At 38.1% G+C, this 23,605-nt stretch overlaps 2 protein-coding genes across 2 annotated transcripts; one reads left to right on the forward strand and one right to left on the reverse strand.

Annotated features, from left to right (window-relative positions):
* Positions 1-241: 241 nt before the first annotated feature.
* On the reverse strand, positions 242-2,867 carry LOC112845983 (nectin-4). Its single transcript, XM_025905156.1, has 4 exons — positions 2,843-2,867; positions 2,508-2,594; positions 555-907; positions 242-322 (listed from the first exon to the last, which is right to left on the reverse strand). Exons 1-4 carry the CDS (start codon positions 2,865-2,867, stop codon positions 242-244), a joined length of 546 nt encoding a protein of 181 aa, XP_025760941.1.
* A 13,472-nt stretch (positions 2,868-16,339) lies between these two features.
* On the forward strand, positions 16,340-22,946 carry LOC102082768 (uncharacterized). Its single transcript, XM_019354610.2, has 9 exons — positions 16,340-16,543; positions 16,732-16,764; positions 18,186-18,467; positions 19,238-19,504; positions 19,926-20,231; positions 20,508-20,774; positions 21,924-22,172; positions 22,400-22,474; positions 22,900-22,946. Exons 1-9 carry the CDS (start codon positions 16,504-16,506, stop codon positions 22,944-22,946), a joined length of 1,566 nt encoding a protein of 521 aa, XP_019210155.2. The 5' UTR covers positions 16,340-16,503.
* Positions 22,947-23,605: the final 659 nt, after the last annotated feature.

A 23,605-nucleotide genomic window follows, 5' to 3' on the forward strand; every position in this document is an offset into this window, starting at 1 on the left:
ATTCAAGGAGGGGGACATGCCTTGAACCCAACATGCCAAACACAACTCAGCTAATCACACATGGGCTAGTTTAATGAGTGTGGCATGTGTCAGAAAAAGACATGTAAAATAAAATTCCCAGCTTGGGGAAAAAAAATGACTGATAACAAAAAACTGTTCAATCAGGGCAACAAACAAGTGCGATGTGGGTCCTCAGGTTTTTTTGGATCCTGATGTTTTTGTTTTTTGCATCTTCTGTAGATTAATATACCACCAGTGATGGCAACAAGAAGAAGCACAGCAATGACCGTTGGCAGAACAATCTTGAGTCCTCCTGTCTGACCTGCAGGTGAGAAACAGGTGTGAGGTGTCAGGTAGGTGATGAGTGAAGAACAGAACAGAATCCATTTCCTCTTCAAACTGCTGTCAGACATTATCTACTGCACTCTGATCACATCACTCAGACCAGCTGCTTTCTACAAAGTCTCATCAACAACATCTTTAGAAACAAACATCAACAACCAGGAAGCAGCTTCACCTCTGATCACACACACACTCAACTCTACTCACTCAACTGGAGGATCAACAACACTCAGGTAGATGATATTGATGGGATCTACTTCCAGATATGCTCTTTTTCTGCGGCTTGTTCCTGTCCTCACACGACACTCGTATGATCCATTATCGGCAGTTGTCACATTCTTCAGAATCAGAGACGCATCTCCATCCTTCATATCTCTGTCCTTCAGATACACCCGGTTCACAAAAGATGGATGCTGGTGTTTTGGATCAGACCGCCCATCCCGATACAAAAGAACATATTCCTCATTTAGATCAGGTCTGCTCCACTCTATACCTATGATGTTGTCTGGAGCTTGACATGGCAGAGTAACATCCTGTTCAGTCTCAGCTGTGATGATTTCCTGGCCTGAAAGAGGAAACACGGTGCAGAGAGGTTAATGTAAAACTGCAGAGTGACATTATTGCCAGACATGGCCAGCCACAGTATGAAAATCTACACTCAGCGAGCCCAGAACTCTGAATGGGAAACATGAATGTACATTTGACACAGTCACGATGACACCAGTGATCATGACTTAAATTTAAAAGAAAAACTAAAATATTAAAAAAATCAGTTTAAGAAACTTGGTAACAAAACAAATGTCAGTGTTTGAGGTGATGGACTCAAAGTCCAACACCCCGGCAGGCCCCAGGTACCACCTACAACTACTACTATTTTTACAAATACAAAAGCAATGAAGACCTTTTAAGAATGGGAATGAAACCCCAAGCAAACTTCACTTGATACAGTTAAACATGTTTATCTGACATCCAGCCACAAAATTATTTTTATATGCAGATCAACCCTGTGTTGCATGGTTTCGCTTTAGAAAACCCAAGACACATTTAGCATTTTTTTTTTTTTTTTACTGTAGGTGTGCAGTCGCCTATTATGGGCTCATTTTGAGCAGGAAACCCCAGACAGGGAGCTGAGAGGTTATTTTAGCAAGAGGGATCTGTTTATTTAGTATTATAACGATATAATTTGCATGAAGCCTCTGCTCAATGTCTCGATCTTTTGGACTCTGTTTATCATGGGGCATTAGAATTTATAACTGGTTGTAAACCTTTAACACTGTACTTTATATTCTCTGGCTTACTTATTGGCCTTAAACATTAAAGATGTTACATAATTTAATCCAAATTGTCAACCTTTTTTTTTTAAATTTAAAATGAAATATTAAAAGTATTTCAGTTCCATAAGGCTAAATAAAAAAATAATAATAAAATAACACTAAATGTTTTGGTATGAAATCTAAATAATAAATACAGTTTGAATATTTGTTACAAATCAAATCAATTTGAAAATAATGTTTACATATATAAAAACATACTCTGAACTTTTAGGAGGGAATCTTTACTTAGTACTGTGCATTACATACAGTTTTGCAGGAATTATGTGTGTGTGTGTGTGTGTGTGTGTGTGTGTGTGTGTGTGTGTGTGTGTGAGACTGTCAATAGTTTGAGCTGAAGTGTAGAAAAATATTTGAAGACTGCTGTGTGTTTATTCCTCCTTAATTATCTTCAGTGCAGTCTAGACAGTGACACCAGAATTCCTGCGCATTTCACTCCCGCTAAGAAATCAGCCGTGTATTCAGTGAATTACTTTTTATTGATTTATTTTCGTGTGTGCTACAGATAAAAAGCTATTTTACCATTAGAGTCAAACAATCCTTCTCATAAGCTTACTGCTCAGTGACAGTCCCAGTGTTACATTAAAGTAAAACTGGCTCATAAATATAAATATTTCAAACATTCAGTCGCAAAAAACAGAAGCGCTCACTAAGGCCTGTGCATGACATAACGGTGTGGTGACATCGACGCAATTGGGATTGAGGAAGTAGTTCTCAACTGTGCTTAAATAAGAACTATTTTAACACACGTACACTGACACTGAACAAACCTAAACATATTTCACTCAAGTGGGCCCACAGTCATTTCACATATCAGGAAATAGCTGAACTCACCAGCCGAGGAAGACTTGATGAAGATGGCGAACACCAAAATCAACCAGAGCCAGACGGAAGACGTCGAGATCTCAGCTGTTCTAAAAACTGAACAGAAAAAAAGATTAAAGATTAAATTAAATCCACCGAGTCCAGTTAGTTCAAACCTAAAACATAAAATGATCCGTTTTCGTTTATTTCCAGTCACTTTACTGTCTTTTTAAAAGAATCATCTAGAAAAACGTCACACAACAGGTGTCACGTCGACATAAGGTGTAAAAAACGCCACAAGTGACACAGAGGTTTTCATCATACGTTAAAGTCAAATTAAAACTGTCAGTAAACCAAGAACAAACCTCTCATCCAATCCATAAATGCCATAGTGACTGAACGTAGTGATGCGCGAATCATGAACGAATCGTTCAATACTCGAGAATCACTTTACTGACTCGTGAATCATGATTCACAAGCCCAACTGACTCACTGACTCATCCCTGTTGCTGTTAGCAGCAACATATCTAGCTTATAATTAAAATTGTGGAGAAAAACACAACATCCAGTATCTTAACAAAAACATTTCTGCTCTGAACTGGAAGAAAAAACCCTGAGTAGAAGCTCACATCAAGACAATAGCTCCTCGGTTCACAGTAGCATCGCTCTGCTAACATGCTAACAGCACATTTGAGCTACTCACCCCCTCCTTTCCTGTGCTGAATCGTAGGGTAAGCAAATCACTCAGGACTCGCTCACCCCCTCCCTCCTGTGCTGAATCATAGAGCCAGCGAATCACTCAGGACTCACTAACCCCCTCCCTCCTGTGCTGAATCGTAGAGTGAACGAATCACTCACTGACTCACTCACCCCCTCCCTCCTGTGCTGAATCGTAAGCGTAAGGGAATCACTCAGGACTCACTAACCCCCTCCCTCCTGTGCTGAATCATAGAGCCAGCGAATCACTCAGGACTCGCTAACCCCCTCCCTCCTGTGCTGAATCATAGAGCGAACGAATCACTCACTCACTCACTCACTCACCCCCTCCCTCCTGGCTCACAGCTTCTTCTTCTTCTTGGTTGGCAACCAATGTTAAGGCGCATTACCGCCCCCTGGCTCACAGCTCAGTGGACATTTAGATGAGAAAATGTATATTTGACACATTTAAGGAAAATACTAATAAAATAAAAATAAACAAAATAAATGTTCCCTTTAGAAATTTTTTTGCTCTATAAAATAGTTGTTTTCTTTTAGAATCACTCATCTTAGCAGTAGGCAGTAGGATATACATGAAAAGAGAAAAGAAATTAAGTTTGAGTGAAAATGTACATTTTTTGCACTCTCTGGTCAACTGACTCAGTGAATCAAATGACTCAAAAAACCCGATTCACTTTGGTGAGTGACTCATTAAAACTCGATTCAGTAAAAAGAATCAAATTTACCATCACTAACTGAACATGAACGAAGTCTTCCTTAGTTTATATTCGCTCACATTCGGGCGTGCTCGTGATTTACTTGTGGGCGGGACCTGGCGCTGTCCTCAGATCGAAATGTGGAGCTTACGTAGCCTCCTTACCTGAAAGGAAGAGTAGTTATGCAAAAGCATGAACTTTCTCAAGCCAAGAGTATTTGTTAGTTTGGTCAAATTTGCCTGATGATGATATTCATTGAAACTTTAGGTATCTAAATACTGTGAGCCAAGTGCTTTCAACAAGTTCCGTGTTTTTATAAGATAAGATAAGACTTTATTGACCTCACAGCAGGGAAATTTGTACATTACCTCAGCTCAGGTACAGATAGCAGAAGAAAATAGAAATAAAATATAAACAAATACAAAATAATAAGATATTACACTATATACAACAATAGCCTACACAGTATGTGATTATGGAGAGAAGGTTGTGGAAATGCAAGAAATAAATTTTACCTTTCTTCCACTACTATTACTATGTAAGTAATAGATTGATAGAAGTATAGACATGTACATGCACACACACGTACACAGTAATATACATATGTGTACATATACCTGCCCACGTCCATATATATAAAAGTTGCATTACAGTGGCTTGCAAAAGTATTTGGCCGCCTTGAACTCTTCTACATTTTGTCACATTACAGCAACAAACATGAATCAATTTTATTGGAATTCCAGGTGAAAGACCAATACAAAGTGGTGTACACGTGAGAAGTGGAACGAAAATCATACATGATTACAAACATTTTTTACTAATAAATAACTGCAAAGTGGGGTGTGCGTAAACAAAATAGTAAAAATGGGACTGGTTAAGGTATGAAATGTAATATGGGCCCTGATCTATACAACAAATTGCTCACAGTTCGTCTGACTGTGAGTCCCAGCAGCTCTCAGTTCTTTAAAGGAGACTTTGTGTCTCTGAGCTGTGAGGAGGACGACAGCTCTGCTGGATGGACTCTGAGGAGAAACACAAGCAAACAAAAGAAGAGTCAGTGTTGAGCTGACTGGGGGAAATCAGCTGGTTCTTTCTGTATAATCAGCTACATCTACACACGTTGATGAAGCTGTGTGTAAATGGATGAAATGCTGTAGTTTGTCTCTGTGTTGAGGTGGATCAGTGATCCTGCAGAGTCCTGTCCTCCCTGTGATGGAGGGAGATGACGTCACTCTGCTCTGTAAAACAAAGACCACTCCCTCCAACCTCCCAGCTGCTTTCTATAAAGATGGCTCCCTCATCAGGAAGCAGCCTACAGGTCACATGACCATCCAGCATGTTTCCAGGTCTGATGAAGGCCTCTACAAGTGTGACATCAGCGGTCATGGAGAGTCTCCATCCAGCTGGATCACTGTCACAGGTGAGGAGCTTCACTCTGATTTCACCTTTTATTTAATCCAGATATTCACCTGAACAGGTGGGATTCTCTCTGCAGAAAAACCTACAATGACAGCTTCATCCACCACAACAGCTTTGCTCACTTCCACATCGCTGTCCACCATGACAGCTCCAACCCCTGGCTGCTCCTCCTGTCATCCTAATTTCAGACTGGTCCTGTGGTGTTCTCTCCATATTTGATCTCCACTCTCCTCTTTGTGTCTTTATTTCGACAAAGAGCCAAAGGTAACACTGAATCATTCACCGATAAATGAATACGCTGATGATTAATTCCTCTCTCTTTCTAAACTCATAAACTCTGTGTTCTCTTGGTAGAGAGTCCACCCCACCAGGCTGAACAGAGACTGGCTGATGATAATTACATCACCACTGCCAACCTAAAATTAAATGTCGACCTGTTAATTATTTAGTTGATTTGCTGCATATTTGTCTTGATGCATTCTCAATCATCCAGGAAAGTAAATCTCCAAAAGTTGAATCTGTTCATCTGGACGTAGCGTTTTGTGGGATAAACGTTTCGTCACTCATCCAAGTGACTTCTTCAGTCTCAGCTGACTGCAGGTTTCCAAATGTACTGGTTATAAGGTTTGGGGAAACCTGCAGTCAGCTGAGACTGAAGAAGTCACTTGGTTGAGTGACGAAACGTTTCTCCCACAAAACGCTACGTCCAGATGAACAGATTCAACTTTTGGAGATTTGCTGCATATTGTTTTTAAAAGTGCTTGAGAACATCTGCCTGCACAGACCCAGATCTGTTTCTGAAGTAAATAAAGTCAAAGAGGACGTGCTCTTTCTGACGTTTTTCGTGTACGAAAAACAAATGAGAGTCTATAATGGAAAATGACAGAAGAGCACTGATATTTAACCCACACAGAGTGGCAGCTGATTGGCTCAAAAAATGCCGAGAAGAAAAGTGACTGTGTGCGTTGCAGTAAGCTGCTGTACCAGCAGAGGGCGATATTTTATTTCAAGACAACGTGAAAAAAAATCCAATGAAAGTGTTTAAACAGACATTATTAATAGATTTAATAATGTCTATTATTTACAAATTAATAGATTTATTTGTAAATACATATCAGCAACTTAGCTTAATCATTTCTGCCAATTTAGGACCCTGGAATTCATACATTTTTTGCTCACTGCTGACTTCTTTGCTTTAAATATATTCTACTCCTGCTGGCACGGAGACTTCTGCATGTGTGTCCGGTGGACTGGTGAATCACTTTTTGCCACAATACTAGGTTGGGAAGTGATAAACAAGTTTAGACTTTAACTCCCCTTCTATTCTCCTGCCTGTGAGTCAATAATCAGTGTGTCTCAGCTCCCAAAAATACAGCTGGAGGACTCAGGAGGCTGCATGTGGAGCTATGATAGAGGATCCACAGAAGGATCCTCATAAATGAGGCATGGTCACAGCTGGAATATGCAAACACTGGAGGTAGGCTGATTGAATAATTCATCCTTTTTATTCACAAGTTGTTTTTGTCCCTCATCGTTTCTGTGTGTGACAAAAGAGAATACATCTTAACTGTCTCATTATTTCACGTTGTGAATGACCAACCTTCCTTCCAGTTTGTAGCTGACCCATTCCTGAGGTGCCCAACAGAGCCAAAGAGTGTGTGTGTGTGTGTGTGTGTGTGAGAGAGAGAGAGAGGCCATGGGTGCTGTTAAAGTATCTGTACATAAGTCATAAGCATGTGTCATCATTATTAAAGTTTTCCCACGGAGACTGTTATTATTCACTGTGCAAAGAGCCTCAGTGGGACAGAGAGGAGTCTGTCAGTGAAGCAGAAAGGCTCGCAGTTAACATGTAAACAAATATTTCTAGTACAATGAAAAGCTGCTGTGTCACATGACTTGCTGGAATGTATACATGCTCTATGGACTCATTATCCTAATGGCTCCTTTAGATACAGTCATGTCTGAACTTGACCTGAATTTTTCCACAATGATATAGACACACAATATGTTTGGTGTTTTTGAATGCAGGTGATAAACCTTTCTGTGGGCTGGTTGAAACCTCTGTGTGGACCAAAATTCTACATGACAAGAGTCTAATTCAAAGTAAACATGTATATAAGCTATTTTTTTTTAGATTCACTTTTACATTCATTGTAACACAGTGAAAGAATACAGATCTCTCATGCCTGGAGCAGCTTCTTTCCTGCCACAGACTGATGGTCATAACAAAATAAAGACCAACTAAAGCATAGGCACAATCATATTTACTTTCTGTGGTATATATTTATGTTTCTATGTGCAATATAAATCTAAATGACTATTGATATGTTATTTTTCTCTCAGTTTTCTCAGACCACAGTGTAATTCCAGAGCTTCTGTCTCAAACCGGAAACTACTTAACATATTGTTTTGTTTTTGCTTATCTATATTTGTTAAAAACAAACAAAAATCTTCTCTTGCTGACAGTGATGGACTTTTGAACAAACGTCACCACCCTCCTCTCACAAACTGCAACGTCACAGTGGATACAAAGCTGTCCCTGTGAGGTTAAACTCAGACAGAGATTTTTTTCTGCAACAATCTGAGAATAGTTTGGAAACATTATTGAAGTTAAAGACTCAATAAATGTTTTAGTGAAACTATGAATTATGTTTTTGTGTGTTGCACTGAAAATCTGCCTGTCTGCCTTGTTTTTCAATGATTGCTTGTGTCAGCATTGATGATGTTTCCACACAAGTTCAGTTCCTGCTGCCCTAACAAAAGCCCTGAATACATTTTAGATACACATTTAAAGGTTTCTTTGCTCAAAAGTCAACTTGAGCATTTTGTTTTGACTTGTTTCAGACCTCACAGCCTTTAAAATGTAGAGTCACCAACAATAAGCGATTTGTTTAACTCGCCAAAAATCTAGAACCCTGAAACAACAGCAAGAAATAAAACCTCAGAGAAAAGAGCTGTGCTGAGAAAGCATGATTTCCTTCAAAGGTTGACTAACATCTCTATGGACTGGTTTTTTGGTGACACGGAGGATTCCTCTATGTAGAAAGACTGACATATGTCTGTTTGTCTCAGTGTAGTCCTGAGTGAAGCTCTCAAGGGACCAGTGGGAGTGGATCCAAATGCAGACTCAATGTGGGGATGTAGAGGGAGTCTCTTTGAAGGGTGATGCAGTGAATCTTACAGAAGCGACCAGCAACCAGAAGATTGTGCTGCTGGTGAATTAAATAAAGTCTTTGGGAGTAAAGCGGAGATACAAGGAAATCAAGGCGGGTACAAAGCAAAAACATGAGCAACAAGAGACAGGAAAGGCAGGTTACCACCATGACACAGCTGATGAACTGCAGTTAGTAGAGGACTGAGCTGGTATTAAGTATTACCTCAAATTTAACACCATTGCTGCAGTGACTCCAAATGTATAACATGTTTTAACACATCACAGCATTCCTCTGTTTCCATAGAGACTCAAAGTGGTTACATTTTCACTTTGTTATAGAGCTGTAAACAACTTACAGTACTTCATGAAAACACCAGACACGGTGCCAATGTTTACAGATACTGTTTGTAGCTTTTTGTTGTTGTTGTTGTTGTTGTTGTAGTTAATGTTTTTCAATAAAATTGAATATCACCTTTAATCTTTCTAATTTCCACTTAAAAATATTTTAGTTCCCAAATTTGAACAAGCACATTGGACATTCAGTCACTAAAAAAAATACTTTTTCTGTTCATGAATACAAGTGAACAACTGTAATTTTGCATCAAGGATTATTTTATTATTCATTGTGTTGTAAAAATAAAATCATTTTAGGGCATCAGTGAAATAAACCTTACAGTGGGTGTTAGCCTACTAAATTTGGGTGAACCGACTTTGTGAACATGATAACTTGAGAATGTGGTGATGTAGGATTTTCAAACTGATAGCATAGGTGCATCACCTGAAAGTCTCCTAAACAATGTCAGATAAGTTTGAATGACAGTAAGCTCAAAGTCAGAAGTCATGTTTACTGAAAATCTTTTTGTTTTGTTTTGTTTTGTTTGCCATATATCATGCTTTGTGAATTCTCTATAACTATTTATGTCTTTGTTAAGTTTGATTATTATCTGTTTTCTGTCTGACCCAATCTACCTGTGGGTACAAATATAACATATTAATCCCCAAAACACATTTTCACTCTAAAAGGCTATTTATGCATTTAATCATTTAATTACTCATTACCATCTTTACTTGTATCAGATTGGTGGAGTGAGACAAGATGAAAATATGATGATAGTTAAATGTAAATTACAACAACAGTTAAACACATGTTTTTGTGTCTCTGTCTTAGGAAGCACCCATACTATGACACATGTGAAGAATTGATGAATAGAAAGCATCTAATTCAGCCTTTGAGCCTCATAGAGATAATATCATTGTTATTTTTATAAAAAAAAAGAAAAAATGTGTTTTCAGCTCAGCCGGTGCAACATATTGCCCATAATCACCTAATGAGTCAATAGTTCTGTTGTTCTAAAACTGTTCTGATTAAAATATGAGGCTGAATTTGAAGGTGATCCAGCTGAAAACCTTCTCCTGTAAACACTTAACAGTGGCAAGACGTATTTAAGATCTAATGAGATACAGGATTCAGTTGTTGAACACAAGATTTGAGTAAATAATCTAACATATGTAGTTCAAAAAAGAAACTAGTTATTTTTTGCGACTATAAAGAATTATGTTTTTTTTTTCATTTGAGAACTTAAGAGCAGACTTGCAAACTTGCGCAACACCACAGCTGTTTCATTTTGAAAGAATGTGGGAAACAACACAAACAACTGTGTTGAAATGTGAAGAATATTAATCTATACAATTGGTTTTGGTAAATTATCATTCAAGGTCCCCTTTGGTTATTTTTAGTAATATTTGTCAAGAAAGTCTATAAAACACTGTATTTGTTTTGAATCAAATTCAATATTAAAAAGTTGGTTTCAGTAGAAGCAACCAAAACACTACAGACATAAAGCGCATACGTAACACTTTGTCAAAGGGCTGTCAATTAGATTTTGGAGCCTTTGTCTTAAAACAATGCCAAGGATAATTCAATAATCTTAATTCAGCTCAGCACTGAAAGATGAATGGAATGATGATGGAAACTATTTCAGACGTGTTATCAATAACAATCTGAGTTTCTCAGACAGCTACAACAAAAAGAAAATATGAAACCCGCATGGACTCTGCTTGTTCTTTGGCATGTAACAGCAAGACTAAGGTTTGATAAAGTACTTGAAAAGCAGCCATATGAATACTGTGATCAAGAGAGATTTGTTTAGCTTCAGTAGGTTCCAGAATATTTGGTATTAACTCCTCCTGATATTGAATCAAGAAGGTGGCAGCGAGTTTATAACTAGCTGCCTGAATACAACAAGTGCACTGTAATTACAAGTACACCAGAATAAATACTGACGACTGCCAATAACTTCCAGTTTTGAGTGGGTGGGGTTATCAGAGAAATTCTAGTATGGTATCAATCAACAATACACTGTGAAAAATCACAAAAGTTTCTTTAAAAAAAAGGAGAACTATAATGTGAATGTGTGTGACTTGAACACAACACTTTTATAAATATAAAGAGATAACGATAAAGAACAAGTAGCGCTGTTGGCAGGTAGCTCACCTGTGTGTTAACATCTGGGCGGTGCTTCTCTGCCATATAACAGGTGGTTCTCTCTTTTTTTTTCATTCACTCCTTTGTCTGAAGCAACAAGCTTTCAGAGCATTTTAAGCTGGTTTTCAATCGAGATTTCAAAGAAACTAAAAGGTAAGCTGCATGTCTTGTTCTCCTCACATTCTGATCATACACAGTGATGACTTTATTACATTTGTTGGTACTTTTGTGGGTGGTTTGATTGGCTGTTGTCAGCTCATATCAGACAGCACATGTGCCCTGCTTCTAGCTGCAGTTGTGATAAAGCATTGCTTTATTTTTTAGATAGGCTGCTTCTGACTGTGCTTCACTGAGTTTGTTAAATTTGGTGAAAACAAAATTCCAGGTCTGTACCTGCCTCTGACTTTTTGCTGCATCCATTCAAGCAGGGGCGCGTCTAAAGTGGGAGAAAAAAAGTGAAAGAAAGTGAGAAACCTGTAATTCCTTAAAGTGAATTCAAAAACTGACAATAAAAGACAAAACCTGAAATGCATAGGCAGAAACACTTTTACAGTCACAGTTTTAAACTGTGATGATGTGACCCATAGATTTCTAAACATCTCCCTTTATCACACTTATTGTCTGTAGTGTGTATGTGTTTCTATGTGTCACTTATCACTACTCTAACAATTTTTACAAGATCCCCAATGCTACTAGCTGACAAGTGATCCAAGAGTATGACAGGGTTATTCCTATTATTTATTTCACTAATTTCAACGTAGAAATGTTATTTTTTCTACAATTTTTTTCATTTCACATAAAGAGGGCTTATTAAAGTATTAGGAACAATATATTGGTCCAGCTCAGGATATTATGCAATAGCAACTCAAAAAAAAAAAAAAAAAAAAAATTGATGCAAATAACAGCTGGATAGGACATAACAGGGGTGACATCACAACAGTGAAAGCCTGCTCCTTCAACCACACACTCATGTCCCAATTGTTAGTAAAATACTAACAAACTTTAGACAGACCTGTAATAAAATGGCATTATGCAAATGAAGAAAATCATGAGCAGGAATAGTTCCAGATAAATATAACCTCTTAAAAGTGAAATCGGTGAAGGTAAACTTTTTTTTTTTATAGCTCGTACACTGTATATATATGTATATATATACATATATATACATCACCACAAACACCATTTTCAGCAACAGATTCAAAGTTTAATTTCAAGTAATGGTGCATTACACAGACGCAAGCAATACAAGTGAGGTGTAATATCTCATCACTTCAGAAATTACTATTTGCATGCGCTATTATATATTATTCATTCTACGTAAATAGCTTACCTTCACTTCTGTGGTTCGATCGGTTTCGATGGAAACGGAGAAAGGACACAGGATTTGCTTGCTGTCCCGCTCAGTCAAAAAGTCTGGCGCATGCACAATTTGAAACACAAGACTCGGTTTGGGGTATATTTTACTGCATTTTTTGATGTAATGTTGTTACTCTTAACAGGGTATAATTAACCCCAGGGGTGATTCTAGGATCAGAGCTTTGGAGGTGCTGAGGACCCAGAGAGCTGCCCAGCCAGGCAAGATAAACGTTACACGTCACGATGAGACTTCTTCCCTGTGTCTGTCAGTCCCTGCATCCTTAAATGTCTTCAGTTGTCCCGAGTTCCCTCTGACTGTCTCCTTGGTGCATTTAAACCCCTGTTCCTCCCTGTCCTCGTCGTCTGTTGTCTTCATCTCCGCTATCAGTCATCATAATTTTACCATCTCTGTGCAAGTCTGCAAATTTCTTTATTAAATCATAAGATTCTTAAATTCATCAAGTCTCTCTGTGCCTGGGTCCTCATCACAAAACATGACATCACTGTTTTGTACATTTTAACACAATTTAATCCCCACATTTGTGAAAGAAAAGCAAAACACTTTTTTGAAAAGTCTGTGACAAAACCATCAAATCTGATAAAGGTTATTTAAATGCTGCAAACGAAGAATGGATTGGAATTAAAAAAATACATATTCTAACCTTAATTACTGGGGGGGAGTTATGAATGATGCTCATAGTCAGTAAAAAGTAAACTGAGTGCATTTTTTGGACAGAGATTCACCTTTAATGTGTATGTATAATACAATATAGATACATAAAAAATACACTCCAAAAATAGAAGAGTCCTTGAAATGTACAAAATATTATTACAAAATTAAAAAAATGGAGACACCTTGGCCTCTGGTACAATGTATACAATGTATGAAAAGATCTTTAGTGCAGATACTACTATGGCCCTGCAGATTTTTTCTTTTCTTTTAACCTATGTCGCCTCACCTTGAGGTTGGCAAATCTGTCTATCACATTTTGGTGGTCAAGTCTCTCAAGCATCTCTTTCTCAACTGACATCACAGCCAGGTGCTGGAGTCTGCTTTGACCCATGGTCCTTCTCAGTCAGGTATGGAGCTGACTCAAGACACTAAAAGACCTTTCACAGCTACAGCTGCTAACTGGGTTTGTTAGGGCAACCTGAATAACAGTTTTCAGTGTGGAGAAGATCTGATTATCCAGAAGATTGTACAATGTTAACATATCTGGAATTGCACCAGCCTCACTCTTGAGCTTCAAAAAGTTTTTGGCAACTGTGACTTCCTCTGACTGAAGCTCAATATACAGGGAGTGCAGAATTATTAGGCAAGTTGTATTTTTGAGGAATAATTTTATTATTGAACAACAACCATGTTCTCAATGAACCCAAAAAACTCATTAATATCAGAGCTGAATGTTTTTGGAAGTAGTTTTTAGTTTGTTTTTAGTTTTAGCTATTTTAGGGGGATATCTGTGTGTGCAGGTGACTATTACTGTGCATAATTATTAGGCAACCTAACAAAAAACAAATATATACCCATTTCAATTATTTATTTTTACCAGTGAAACCAATATAACATCTCCACATTCACAAATATACATTTCTGACATTCAAAAACAAAACAAAAACAAATCAGCGACCAATATAGCCACCTTTCTTTGCAAGGACACTCAAAAGCCTGCCATCCATGGATTCTGTCAGTGTTTTGATCTGTTCACCATCAACATTGCATGCAGCAGCAACCACAGCCTCCCAGACACTGTTCAGAGAGGTGTACTGTTTTCCCTCCTTGTAAATCTCACATTTGATGATGGACCACAGGTTCTCAATGGGGTTCAGATCAGGTGAACAAGGAGGCCATGTCATTAGTTTTTCTTCTTTTATACCCTTTCTTGCCAGCCACGCTGTGGAGTACTTGGACACGTGTGATGGAGCATTGTCCTGCATGAAAATCATGTTTTTCTTGAAGGATGCAGACTTCTTCCTGTACCACTGCTTGAAGAAGGTGTCTTCCAGAAACTGGCAGTAGGACTGGGAGTTGAGCTTGACTCCATCCTCAACCCGAAAAGGCCCCACAAGCTCATCTTTGATGATACCAGCACAAACCAGTACTCCACCTCCACCTTGCTGGCGTCTGAGTGGGACTGGAGCTCTCTGCCCTTTACCAATCCAGCCACGGGCCCATCCATCTGGCCCATCAAGACTCACTCTCATTTCATCAGTCCATAAAACCTTAGAAAAATCAGTCTTGAGATATTTCTTGGCCCAGTCTTGACGTTTCAGCTTGTGTGTCTTGTTCAGTGGTGGTCGTCTTTCAGCCTTTCTTACCTTGGCCATGTCTCTGAGTATTGCACACCTTGTGCTTTTGGGCACTCCAGTGATGTTGCAGCTCTGAAATATGGCCAAACTGGTGGCAATTGGCATCTTGGCAGCTGCACGCTTGACTTTTCTCAGTTCATGGGCAGTTATTTTGCGCCTTGGTTTTTCCACACGCTTCTTGCGACCCTGTTGACTATTTTGAATGAAACGCTTGATTGTTCGATGATCACGCTTCAGAAGCTTTGCAATTTTAAGACTGCTGCATCCCTCTGCAAGATATCTCACTATTTTTGACTTTTCTGAGCCTGTCAAGTCCTTCTTTTGACCCATTTTGCTAAAGGAAAGGAAGTTGCCTAATAATTATGCACACCTGATATAGGGTGTTGACGTCATTAGACCACACCCCTTCTCATTACAGAGATGCACATCACCTAATATGCTTAATTGGTAGTAGGCTTTCGAGCCTATACAGCTTGGAGTAAGACAACATGCATGAAGAGGATGATGTGGACAAAATACTCATTTGCCTAATAATTCTGCACTCCCTGTAATAATGCAGTGCCAGGGCTGACAACCCAGTTTGTTTTGCAGATTCTGTACTGCAGCTTTAATATAGGGAGAAAACAACTTCCAGATTGTATGAGTAAAATTAGTTGCTGTTTTTTTTCTTTGCCAGTTTAACTTTTTTTTTGTACTCCCTGTCTGTTTTCTTACCTGGTTCTTCCTGATCTTTTACTTTCTCCTCATGTTCTCCTCTTTCCTCTCTACCTCTTTGGCCTGTAAAAATGGCCTGTATTTGTATAGCGCTTTACTAGTCACTATGGACCCCAAAGCACTTTACACAACCAGTCATCCACCCATTCACACACTGGTGATGCTACATTGTAGCCACATCCACTCTGGGGTGCACTGACAGAGGCGAGGCTGCCGAACACTGGCGCCACCGGGCCCTTTGGACTGACAATCATAAACAAATAGTTTGTATTCAATTGGATTAAAAAAATACTATTAAGATCACTAATAAAAAAGTCCTCTCAGTGTACTTTCAACCAAAAGGCAAATAACCAAACCACATGTACATCTAATAAAAGATATAAATATTGAAACACTGATCCAACATTATTCTTGATTCTCTCATTACATTTCAAACAGGACAGTGGTAACAACAGCAGGCTACGGACAATGTTAAGTTTTAGATTTTAAATAGGCTGTATACATTTCAATGGGAGCAACAGGACGGTCAAATGTCGCTGATTTTACTACAGAGCAGGACGGATGGTAGGGTAGCAAACATAGTCAGGAAACACGTTTTCAACTCTGCAGGTTACCTGGTGTAATGTTTTTCAGCTAAAAGGAAACATGGTCTGACTCCTACCGAACTATAGTAACTGAAGGTTAAATGCAGCTAATATGTCCTGTTTTAAGGCAGGCGCTTCCACCTCCGCTCAGCTGCGTCTCAGCCACCATCGCTTTGGCAGTGCAGCAACTGAGCTAGAGCCAGAGCAGGGGAGAGTCGAGCTGGAACAAACCATTTTGGGACGGTGGGGGGGGGTTATCTATACTTTTGTTGTTAAAATGTTCCATCTCAATTAAGTGCTGTATGCTTTTTATATTTTTAGTAGTGTGTCCCAAAAACAGAAAATATTGTCAACAAAAGTAAGAAATATTTGGGGGTGCTTTGATTTATGGGCTAAAATCGCCCCTGATTAACCCATTACTTTATAATTCTTTGGCTGAGTGCATTAATAGAGTAAATTTGATATGATTTGCATAGATTATATATATATCTCTCCAAAATAGCTTTTATCAGTGTATAACTTCTCTTTCTTCTGCATTATTTATGCAAAGTAGAAAACCTCGAGATAAGCTTTGTATCAGAGAGCAGCAGGGATGGACATGAGCATGAGACACACTTTGCTGGGGTTATTCTGTAAGTATTTTCTGGGAATGGCAATAATTAAAAGAAATGTTTTTCTACTGTGAGAGATGAAGTGCAGAAGCGCTGTTTAAGTGCTGTGTGTGTGTGTGTGTGTGTGTGTGAGAGAGAGAGAGAGAGAGAGAGAGAGAGAGAATGCTGATTATGATTTTGATAATGTCTCAATTTAATCTTTGCTCCAGTGCTTGCATCAGTCTTGTCTGGCAATGCTCAAGGTAAGAAACTGTTTTCTTTGTATTTCAGTCTGAGTAACACTTAAATTAACATTTTCTTTGTATTTATATTTTACATATGAAACTATTAATTCTGTGTATCTGCACTATATTTTAAGTTCAGTAGCTGGTCTTCAAACTGCAACCAGAGACACATGAAATATTCCTATTTGTAGTGATTATCTCACAAACTGAAATTACTGGTATTTCTACTGGGTACATTTTTGAATAAGAAATACTTCTAACACTGGCTAAATTGTGCTATTATGACAATGAGACCATACAGTAAGCCTCAGGAAAGATGTCTTCCTGACAGATAAAGGCTAATACTTGATATGACACGAAATGTGACACGAAATAAAAAAAGAGAACTATCACAAAATAAAGACTATAAATTTAAGTTCCTTTCATAATAGTTTGTGAATGTCTTGTCGTGTTACAGTTTGTCTATGACACAACGAGCCTTCTTACATTTACTTTATTCATAAGTTATAAAGATCAGAGTTTTTTTTATCTCCTAAATGGATGTTTTGATGTGAACAGTTCATATTGAGTTTATTGTTGTCTTTGAGCCCGGCTAGGCTCAGAAACGATGAGGTGAAACGTCCAATGAACACATGATATTCAGTGTTCATCTGATGTTGCATTGGCTGGATTGCATAGTTTGGAAAATGTTTATTCAAGTTATTAGTTTCAGCTCAATAAGTTGAACATTGTTTTCTGCTGCTCAGTGTTACTATTTTTGTTCAAGGACACAATATCTCAAACAACAGCTTTTAAAATACAATAACACATCCCAAACATATCAGATTAACTTCCTATTAGTATTAAACTCAAAATGCAGCATGCTGTACATGTGAAATATTATTGTAAGAAATAGTATGATACATTTTGATCAATTGTTTTTGTCATGTGTTTTTTTCTCCTAATCTATGAGCACATATCCATGGTTAATTAGTGTGGCAATGCATTTTCTGTAATTTAATTATCTTAGTATTTATATTATATTTTATATATATGTGTGTATATATGTATATATATATATATATATATGTATATATCTATATATATATCTATATCTATCTATCTATCTATCTATCTATATATATATATATAATTTATATTTTATTATATGTTTTATAGGGTGTTTAAAAAGAGGCTTCAGATTTGTGAAATTGTTTTCATCAGTAAATAAAACTCACTCAGAAACAAAAAATACCTTTCAGGGGACTGTAACAACTAAAACATTCACTAAAATGACAGCATTATTAGTGACATTTATTGTATATACTTTCTATGTAGTACTTTTTTTTTGTGAAATAAATGTTCTCTCTCTCTCTCTCTCTCTCTCTCTCTCTCTCTCTCGCTCTCTCTCTCTCTCTCTCTCTCTTGCTTGACCTTTTCTCATAATACTACTGGAAAAGTGAAGTACCTTTTTGAATCACCCACTGCTATACTGAGACCAACAAGGTATGAGTTACCAATAGGGGGCAGCGTGACACTGAGCTGCTCTGTGGAGGGCTCTGGCAACTGGACGATTTTGTGGTACAGAGCTGCTTCATTTGGTTCTAAAGAAGAGCCAATGACAGAATATGAAGGGAGGAACGCTATTATTGTATCACAAAGAGGTCTCTACTCCTGCAGAGGAAGAAGCGATTCAGGTCGCCAGACATACAACAGTGATAATGCCATCATTAAAGACACTCGTGAGTTTAGCTATTTACATCTTTGTTATGAAAGTTAAACTTATGTGATCTGTCCTTCTCTTGTCTTTCTGTCAGTAATATTACCTTAGTGAAGTATGACATGGAAATAACAATGATGACTTGTGCTTGACTTCGCTATTTAAATCTTTCATTTGTTTCACAGAGTTCTTTTATAATTGAAAGATATAAATTTAAGTAGTTTAAATGACCTTTTTAAACTTTGTGTGTGGATATACTGTATGTTCCTCATACCTCAGGATTTCATGCAGATGATTAGAACATGCTGTAGGTATTACAGGTGCTGTGCTGCAGTGGTTTGTGTCATATCTATCTACTAGACTACAATTTGTGCATGTAAATGCACTTACTTTTTAAATTTGCAAATTAAAGTTCCTAACTGAATGACATGACCCTGAATATGAGCCTTGATGCTGGTTGTATTCTCTAAATACATCCGAAAAGATTCTTTAGTGCCTCCTTTAGTGGAGTTAAGGTGCTGACACGCATTTAGACGAGCATGACACTTCACCTGAAACTCAAAGATCAGGCTGGTTATTTATCCCCACAGGAGAGGATGTTCACTGTTGGATGTATTAGTGAGTCTTGAAGGACTTTGTTTGAAGTGAAGAGATTTGGGTTTCATATATCACCTCATAATATAAAGCGCGTTGAGGCAATTGCTGTCATGATTTGGCATCAAGTAAATTAAATTTAATAGAACTGAATTGAATGATGCTTCTGTCTCTTAATTTAATATTTTCTGTGAACAGTTCCTATTACGGCCATTTTGACTATACAGCCCAACTGGACTCAGATATACATGGGAGAGACATTCACTGTCATATGTGAGATCCCAGGAGGAGAAGGAACTTACTGGAGCTATGACTGGAGACCAGAAAGGTTTACCACATATTACACAACCAATGAAAGAACATTCTACAATGTTGGTTGGGAAGACAATGGAAATTATCAATGCAGGGGCAACAAGGGGCTTTCCTTGACAGAATGGAGTAATGTCATTCCAGTCACTATATCATGTAAGTTGGACAGACATGTCTTACCCATATAAACTGTTTCATCCTGTCCTGTTTTTACAGTCTCTTGTCCTGTGTGCATGTTGAGTTCTTCTTCACTCTTCTCATTAGTCTGATCTTGTTCACTTGTGTTCCCCAGTGTGTTCATTTTCCCTTGTTACCTCATTTGTGCCACACACAGCGTACTGTGACATGCTGTGGTTCAAATAATTTCAGTAAAATTAGTCTTATATTCTAATTTTGTAGCAATTTACTTATGTTCTTGTTCAAAAGTGAACACAGGCCAAACCAGAGTGATGATAAGTTGGCTGTTCAAGAGGGCAGAGTGACCCTGACCTGATTTGTGAACCCATCACTTAGCAATGTTATTAAAACAAATAAAACAAATTTAAAAAAATCTGATCTAAAAAAACTCTTTCAACAGTTAAACTGCATCCTGTCCTCACCGTGTCTCCTTCATGGCTGAGTCCCGGAGCCTCAGTAACTCTGAGCTGTGAGATTGAATATCCCTCGGAGGGATGGAGCTATTACTGGTATAAAGCTATTCCTAATATGGACATAAAAGAAGAGCCCTACAAGTACGAGCTGCTACCAGATGGCAGCGAGACTGCTCAGACTTTGTACATCATTACCGGACAAACACACACAGCAGCATATGTGTGCAGAGCGCAAAGAGGAAGGAACTACTACTACACCTATTACAGTAAACCAAAGTTTGTCTGGTCTGCAGGTCAGTTTGTTTCTGTCTCTTTTTGATAAGCTGTATTTAATGTCATTAATTATTTATATAACCGTAAGATCAATGTGCATTTGCGCTCCCTGCAAACAAGGACTAAATTTAACATTTTCCCTTCTCTCTATGATCAAGTAAGAGTGAATTCCCTTCTTTGGTTCTTTTAACACATCCATGTGCTTTTACTTGCATTTAAGCTCATGTCGATGCTTGATACTTAGTTATTATGTGTTGTGCCTGTGCTTTCACTTATCTATCCGTGTTGTTTTTCAGATCTTTATTCAGCAGCATCTCTCACAGTCGGCCCTGTAGAGCAAAGATTAGGCTTTGACTTTGTCAGACTGACCTGTACGGGAAACTCTACTTGGTGGAGAGTGAGGAAGTTCCCTGAGAATAGCGTGCCGTATTGCAGTGACGTTTGGAATCTAGGAGAATCCGTATGCACACTCTACACAGTAATTTCATATTCAGATGATGGAGTGTACTGGTGTGAGTCTATGTCAAAACAGTTCAGCAATGCAGTCAACATCACTTTACAGGGTATGTAGAATATTTTTTTGTATCTTATAATGTTTCATAAATATTTCTCTCAGTACTCTGTATGTTAAACATTTTTTTGTGAAAAAACAGGCAAAAAATGTAAATGTTATGTTATCTGTCATGTAAAAGCTGCAAAAAGGACTCTCTACATTGCATCTGCAGTAAAAGTATTCACAGCACTTGCTCCACAGTTCATTATGTTACTCTTATAAACTTTCCAAAAGAACAACCAAGCAAAAATCTCTGGCCCGATGTCGAGCATTGTGTCTGGAAACCAGGCAGCACTCATCACCTGACTATTACCATCCTTACAGATGTTTTCACCACAGAAAACTGAGAGACTAGTCAGTGTTGAGGGAAAAATTAATGCAGCCACGTACAGAGACACCCTTGATGATAATCTCCTCCACAGTGCCACATCTTCCAACAGGCCGACGGTCATAAGCACTCAGAGTTGGATTCAGGACAACTACATGAATGTCCTTGAACTCGATTAATGATCTTTGGAGAGAGTTGAAAATGGCTGCACACCAACACTCCCCATCCAAGCTAATGGAGTTTAAGAGGTCTCACAGAGGGCAAAGTAACCTTGACACTTCGAAGGGCTCTGTGAGCGAAAAGAAAGGATGATTAGTTATGCCTCACTTACTGTTTTGTCCAATTTAAAGCAATGCTGGTGTTACTTTATTAGACATATTCAATGACATCTGTATCATTATTTTCTCTTGACGTTTTAGTACTGAGTAAAGCTACTAATATATTTAATTTTATTTTTTTCATATTTTACTCTGGGCTTGTAATTAAGATAAGGATGGTCTGGAATTTAAAACAGTGTTGTTTCCAAAAAGGCAGCTGGTTACAGGCTGAATCAGGGGAAATGTTAAAAAAAAATTACCCTGGAGCTTAGAGGTTAGGTTTTTATGTCATTAGACACAATTTAAAAGCTCTATATAGTTCATGAACCTGCTGTTTATTTGGAAATTGTTATTTTTATAGAACAGTTATTAAGTAAGCCAGGTCACATGTCACACCTTAATGCTACAAGACATTTCTATTATTATTGCACATAAGCATTTTTTGTTTTTGTTTTGTTCTGAAAGTCTGCACCAGCTGATCCAGTTAATAAAATATCATCTGACTGTTTTTCAGATTTTTATTCTGGTCCTCTCATGGTGATCCCTGATGATCCTGTGAAAAAGGGAACTTTCGTTAGTCTTAGCTGCAACTTGAGAATAAAAAAAATCTTTCCCTTTGTGGCTTTTTACCACAATAACAAACTTATTCAAAATGACTCCCGAGAGGAGCTGAACTTCTTGGCAGTGTCAAAGTCTGATGAAGGTTCCTACAAGTGTCAGTACTCAGGAAAAGAGTCGCCATCACGTTGGATGTCGGTTAAGTGTGAGTAGCATTGCAACATTATTTAAACATGACTTTTTTAAAAACCATCTTAATGTTTGAGAAAGAACTCAGTCCTCATGTATTGTATTAGCAAATATGTATAGCAGATAGAAATGTGTGCCTGTTTTAAGCACTGAAGTAATTTTACTGTATTTTATGGTTTAATAAACTATATTTTGTAAAAATGTCTCATATAAAATCTGTTGATTGTGTTGTTATCCCACTAGCTGCTGCTGGACCTGAAAGCTCTTCATTTCCTGTCAGAATGAAAGTCATGAATGCAGTCGCCTTCATCCTGGTCAGTACTGAAACCAGTTATTATTACCATTTTAATCTGAACTGAGACTGAGTTAGAGGTCAAAATTAAAAGTACAGAGAATGTCAGGAGCCCTTGTGAATCTAATTAAAGCATATGATAGGGTGCCAAGAGAGTTATTGCGGTACTGCATTTTTTGGCATGAAGATAAGCACTTCTTGCACATTTCGTTATGTTACTCTTATGAACTTTCCAAAAGAACAACCAAGCAAAAATCTCCAAGAGTGCCAAGCGAGTAACAATAATACTACATTTTTTTGCATGAGGAGGTCAAGACTGATAGAGAAGTATTTGAGAGTGGTGGAGGACATGTATGAAGACAATGAGTGAGGTGAGCAGTAGCAACAAATGGGTTCAATGATGAGGTGGAACTACATCAGGGATCGTCTCTGGGCCCCTTGTTGTTTGCAGTGGAGATGGACAGGCTGCCTGATGAGGTCAGGCTGGACTCTCTGTAGACTATGATGTTTGCAGATGACACTGTGATCTGCAGTGAGAGTTGGGAGCAGGTGGAATAGAGGATGGGGAGATGGAGGAATGGTTTGGAGAGAAAAGGAGTGAATGTCACTAGAAGCAAGACATAGTCAATGTGTGCGGGAAGATAAACATGTGAGGAGTAGAGGTCATGAAGGCAGATGGGTTTTAATCCCGATTAAAGACAAACTTAGAGAGGCATGGCGGAGATGGTTTGGACATCTGCATAGGAGGGATAGTGGGCATAAGCTGCCAGAGAGGAGGAAAAGAGAAAGACCACAGAGAAAATTAATGTGTGCCTGTATCACTTTAAGAAAAATCAGCACTGTCTTTGGTGTTGGCTTGTTTATCCTCTACTAAACAATGAAATTAAGAAAACAATCTTTTCTCCAGTCTGGGATCATCTGAGATCCCAGTGGCCTAAAAGGACTTTTTGTTTTTCTTAGAGGGTTGGTGTCACTGTAGAGTATAACAGAGACAGGCTGAGATGGAGGTAGATGATCTGCTGTGGTGATTCCTAAAGGAGCAGCAGGAAGAAGAAGATTTTAAGTCTTTATCTGCTTTAATGTACATGCAGCTCATGGCTGTCAGTATTGAAGTCCACGAGACCTTGTTCTGGGCAAACAGTACAACAGCCAATTGA

The sequence above is a fragment of the Oreochromis niloticus genome, linkage group LG3 (genome assembly GCF_001858045.2).
Source record: "Oreochromis niloticus isolate F11D_XX linkage group LG3, O_niloticus_UMD_NMBU, whole genome shotgun sequence".
In the NCBI taxonomy this organism is placed as follows: domain Eukaryota; kingdom Metazoa; phylum Chordata; class Actinopteri; order Cichliformes; family Cichlidae; genus Oreochromis; species Oreochromis niloticus.